The 6,000-nt window shown below is 35.3% G+C and overlaps 1 protein-coding gene across 1 annotated transcript; it reads right to left on the reverse strand.

Moving 5' to 3' along the window:
* Window positions 1-3,608: 3,608 nt before the first annotated feature.
* Window positions 3,609-6,000, reverse strand: LOC113076518 (TYRO protein tyrosine kinase-binding protein-like). Its single transcript, XM_026249210.1, has 5 exons — window positions 5,163-6,000; window positions 4,563-4,586; window positions 4,304-4,462; window positions 4,161-4,225; window positions 3,609-4,034 (listed from the first exon to the last, which is right to left on the reverse strand). Exons 1-5 carry the CDS (start codon window positions 5,206-5,208, stop codon window positions 3,978-3,980), a joined length of 351 nt encoding a protein of 116 aa, XP_026104995.1. The 5' UTR covers window positions 5,209-6,000; the 3' UTR covers window positions 3,609-3,977.

Below are 6,000 nucleotides of genomic sequence, written 5' to 3' on the forward strand. Positions count from 1 at the left end.
CAAATATGTACTGATTTTGGAGATTCATAAAGTCCTAAAATCACAAGATGTTTTAAACAACAATAAAAGAGAAAAAGGAAAATGAGAGACCACTTTGAATATGCGCCCTAGGCCCTGTCAGTTTGCAGAGCTCCAGTGTTCTGATAAGATACGAGGATGACCCTGTTACTGACTTTTTTCAGAACAAAGATCATCAATGTGACACGCATTCACCCAGCTCACTCTGACTGGCACTTTAGTCACACAACACTCCTTTACTCACTGCCACTGAACAATGTAGTGCTCTCCACAAATGCACACACTTGCAGAGGCAGAAAATTACCAGCGCAAGTCAGAATCAAATTATCCAATCTATTTCCCAGCACTGGCTCAGGAAAATCATAAGTGGGTCAGAAACTTTGATAGAGTGAACTATTTCTCTTGACCCCATGTTCTGAAACTTGCTAAGTTGTGTAATAATAATGTAATTATAATGCAAATAAAAATTGTAATGATTAGAATTTACTCAAATAACTCTTCCTTACTCTCTATCTCTCTCTCTCTATAATATACAAATTTGATACATAATAAAATATTGTATTTATGTGCATTTATCAAATTAGTATATTAATAAAATACAAAATAAAAATAAAAAAGAAGAAGAAGAGTCAAAAACATTTTGAGGGAAAAATATTATATATAATTATAATATAATTATAATTAAATATATATATAATTTTTGTGTAAACTGTAACAGGCTACATAAATTTACACAAAATGGTTTTGTCCTTCACTGGCATAGCAATGAAGATGAATTAGTTGTTTTTGCTGGTGTTGGTTCATGTGAATCCTCTCCCATCAGCATGGGGTTTTTATTTTTATTTTTTTTTATCAACACCAACCACCCAAGTGCTAACACAGAGAAAGAGTTTGTTTGATTTGACAGGGCACCAAATCTCCCCGCACCGATCAGGCCTCATACTGAAGCAATGAGGAGGGCAGGAAGATAACACGGCAGAAGCTAATTACAGCACCACATTCACTCAGCCTGGCACGATCAGATTACTGAGAAGTATGTGGCATTTTTCATAACTTTGGGTTTCAAAAAGTTGCACAATGAGAGTTTCTATGAATAACGTGTTTGACTAGACCTCCAACTGGTTTACAGAACTCCAACTGTACACATTACTAATCTGCAGACGCTATTTTCACACGTCCACAGTGAACACCAAGCATGCGGCTGAAATGGTTACATCATGCTTACCAATGCCACATAGTTTCCGAAAAATATGTGTGACGACATAGTGATCAGTGTCAAGAAGCTATTCATTTTAACTAAAACATCATGAAAGAAATTGAGAATTAGTGGCAGTTCAGTATCAACACTGTGGGGTTATGCAGGGAGGGATTCACAAAGGTTTAATTTTCTAACCTAAGTAAGGCTTGTGTGCTCAGTGAAAGGGCACAGAAATTCCGTAATTCAATATATATGCTTGGCTATATTAAATACGTAAAAACGTCTTCACTAATACAGTGGGATTCGCTGAAAGCTGACTTGTAAGGTAATTTAAGGTGGCCCCAACTATCTTAAAGGTTTATAAATCAGCCAGATTATAGTTCATTTTATCAGTTGCTTTATGTTATATGGATAACTCTTCCATTCCTGTACCATTTTAAGTCATGGATTACCTCATAACAATTCACCAGAACAAGCATTCAGAGTAAGTCTACTTTACTCTAAGACCACATACATTACTGCTATAATAAGCCACAATCTCTGGTTCTGAAAAAAAAAAAAAAACATTAAAGATGGCAATGCATGTGAGACTGAAACTCAATTTCTTGTGCTTGTGATGTTCAGTCAAGGAATGTATTTTGATAGTCTGATAAATTATCAAACTATAAGCCTGAAGCTGGCTGCCAAGGTCAGGATAGATGATAAACTCATCTTGTTCCTCCTCTTAATGTCCTGACCAGTGCATTCCAACAGCATGAACTGAGTGGATGAAGACAAAAGGTTCATTACTCCATGAATTTCAAATAGTAAGGGACTATGAAGTCAGAAAAGCAAAAAGGGGAACAAAACTTCATGAAACAAGCCAGTCCAAATTCAGAAAATAATTGGTTTCTTTCACTGAATATGTTCGTGCTGTTTCTTTCTGAGTAGTTCAAGCATACCAGGCTTTGGATAAATAGTGCACAGAAGCAAAAGAAAGTGTTTAAAATCCTATAAAAAAAAGACCCCTGATGTAAGATTATTAAAAGATTAGCCTAACCCAGTTTTATCTGAACGCTCTCTTTGTTGGTCCACGTGTCCCGCAAAAACAAATAGCCTAGCTTTAAGAAAGATTTAAATATGCACTGACACATGCCACTGATTTTGAAACTGTAATTGTAGAAATAATCCTAAATTCAAAGTTTAGTTTGTATTTGCCTATTCCTACATTCAGCAAAACAGATGGAGAATACCAGCCACGTGGAAGATCAAATCTATCTACACACAGTTGTAAAGAGTAAAAATGTAGAAAACACTTACCATTACGCCCGAAACACTCCTCCAGGCACGTACATAAACAATAACCCATTTTGCTACAGTAATGTTACGTTGTTTCTTGTGTGCTTGTGTTCCGAAATTGGTTTACTTTGACGTAACGGGATAGCGGGAATTAGTGTAAACGTCTTTCTTTACCATCAGCTTTCTAGTTCAGCAATGTCATGTTAGAGCAACAGTTTGTAAAAGGCTAAACTGTAGGCCTACAATAGGCCTTACGCTCTCAGCCTACAGGAAGCTGTTAACATTTCTTATCTGTTATTAATAACTGCTGCTTGAACATCAACACAAAGCTGTGTCTTCACAGTTTGAGTTCTGTTTTGTTTTTTATGATGTCATAGCATCATAAAATGACAGAGCACGACTTAAGTTTTTCACTTAAATTTCGACAGCCTTGGATGTGAGTCCAGCATGTGAGACACATTTGAAATAATGGTACTTAGGTTTCTCAGAATATTCACTAAAACGTCCATTGTGCGTAACAATAAGTGAGATAGTGATTTTGTTAAATCAACCATGAATCATTACTGTAAACTGCACTGAATAAAGCCTCAAAATAAAACATGAATGATGATAGATCTGAGGCAGACCTAATTTACAGTAGCCTATAGGCTAAATGTGACATGGAGAACACTGAGATAATAGTGCACTCTTGTGGACATTGGAAGTGGGCACACTCAAATTAAGAGCTAAATTAAATTGCTCTCCGTGCAAAGCCAAAAGTCAAGCACCATTCTCATTCTGTTTAATTTCCTCGATATTCTTTGTTTTAAAATGATCATAGGCGTACACAGAGAAATAAATCAGCAATAGTGAAAATGCCCGTAAGAACGTAGATTTTAAAATCACAATTTAAAACTTTGGACTTAAAAGAAGGACACAAGAAAAAAAGTATTTCCGTTTTGTCTGATTCACTGTGGTCATGCGATTTCTAAACAGGTCCGCTACACTACATCATCTACTTCCTTAGCCACTTAGGAAAAGAAAAGAAAACCACTGCATGTTCGAGAGTGGCTTTACCCTTCATTCACCTTTCTAGGCTGTCTGTAAAAGTAGACAAAGAAACGATAAACGACCACACGATCAAAATAAAACATTTATTTCTACATAAAGCACAAGGGAGTAATATTCTGACCTAACTCCATTACAAAGGTTTTGAATTAATAAAAAAAATATGACAGATGAAAACAAACTTTTACAGCGATAGTAAAAATTCTTGAAGATCATTTCTCCTTTCCACAAACTATGAAAATATATTAATATTCATGATTTTTATATAAGCCACATGACCAATCACATGGATTCAAAGAAAAATCTTTTTGTATAAGTCAATTATTATAGCTTATGCCAAATACATATTTGTGACAGTTTAGAAATGCATGCAACCTCCAGATATTCTTAGGTTTTCACACGACCCATGATCGATATTACATTTCACAGGGTCACCTCATTTCCGATACTGCTGAAGATCACTGTATATGTCTGACTGGACTCCATAAAGCTCCTGTGAAATCATTATGAAAACAAATAAATAAATAAAATCTCACATATGTGTTGCATTTATTATACAAACTACTTTATTTTTAGTTTTGTGGTACATTAAACACACAGCTGATATTGCTCATTTTACCTGATAAGGCGATTCCATTTCAATTGTCTTTGTCTTCATCGATGGCTGGTGAGTTCTTGCTTTACCTTAAACATCAGAATTTTTTTTCATTTTGACTGGAACAGCTGTAATTCTGTATTGATTTCTCTTACGAACAGACATACCTGACCCACAGCATCTGGCGTGTGTATGTAAACTGCCTCGTCTTTTCTGATGGGAAAAGAAACAATAGACTGAGAGAGCAATGAGGAGTGTGAGGATGATGTCACAAGTGATGATCCCAAAAGCCACTCCTGTGTCCAACTTGTAACATGAAGTGCAGTCTGAGAATCAGAAAAATCACATTCATTGTAATATGACAAAAAAAAAAAGAAAGAAAAAAAAAATCAACAACTGAATTTCAGATATCTAGAGAATCATTACCTTGATTCCCCTCAACGAAGTCAGCTGATGAAAGTGAGAACAGAAGAGAGCGAAGATCAGTTTTTATAATAGCGTGTCCTCAAGGCAATTAACAGAACTGAAAATGCCATTTCCTCTTGATTTCTTGCATTAATCACTGAATAAATATATAGATCCTCAAACAAAAAACATGCGCAAATAATTCTGTAATTACATTTTTCACCATCCCATTAAACCTATGTATATATATATATATATTAATACTGGCTGGAATCCTTGGCAGGTTTTTCCAGAAATAAAACTCTAGTCATGAAATACAATTACAGACATTAAACAATATATGTACATACTTAATATAAATTAATGTAGATTAAAGTATATAATACAGATAATATAACACTACTCATACAGTGGTGTGTAATTTAAAGAATTAAATCTTGTTATGCTTTCTCTACATAGTTACTGACTTAACATCTATTATCTTGTCGATTGTCACGCTGAAAATGATGCCAACATCGGTTTAATTTAATTTGTGAAGAATGTGTATATATATATAATATTTTGAAGTTCATTTAATCTTTAAATCTTATGAGTATGTGCAAGTTTGCAAAATGCACTCACCGAGTAGTCCGTTCATGGGGACCATCAGGTATAGAATCCTTCTCATAATGAGTGCAGGTTTTGGAAGAGAATTACTCAGGGTTTGGTGCTAGCTTTAGCCCTAACTTTAAAGAAGTTGTTACTGGCCGTGAGCTAAAACCCCTTGAATTTGACACTGAATGATATGGAAATTACCTGCATGTGAAAAATCACATCGTATGTGGTGATGACTTATCACCATCCATCAAAATAGAACCAAAGAATACTGGGGAGGGAGGAGCTACACGTGCTGATGTGCTATCCCTCGCTCTCTCTCTCTCTAACACACACACACACACACACACACACAGAGACACTTAACCTAGTTCAGTCTCTCATTTGTTTATATTTTATCCTGTCACTGTTAAAATACTTCTAGGTTTAAAGTACAAAATTTAATTGAAAACAAATCATACAGTGAGCATACAGTTCATTTACATGGCATGCAGCTGAAAATACATGTGTTTTCGTATGTCCTTCTCAGTAAATATTTAGTTTCACTTCTCAGTAAAGTTAGATATGGGAGCAAGAGGCTAGTGAGAGGGACCTGGGTAATAATGTGGTTAAAAGCCTCACAGCACCGGATGTGTCTACTAAAGCCAGTATCTGATAACCTCAAACAGGTACAAAGCAAAACATATCCTGTTCCACTTACAATATCATTTTATTTTAAAAAAAGGATGTTGGTTTTTACGTCAGTTAAACAGCCGTTTGTAGTGCAGTTTCACCTGAAGACCTGCCTCGTTTAGTAGACAGTTAAATTGATGATGAACTGTTATTTCCTAAAGCTCAGTCGGACAGATAAATGACCTTTGCCTTA

This window comes from Carassius auratus, unplaced genomic scaffold (genome assembly GCF_003368295.1).
Source record: "Carassius auratus strain Wakin unplaced genomic scaffold, ASM336829v1 scaf_tig00020643, whole genome shotgun sequence".
NCBI lineage: Eukaryota > Metazoa > Chordata > Actinopteri > Cypriniformes > Cyprinidae > Carassius > Carassius auratus.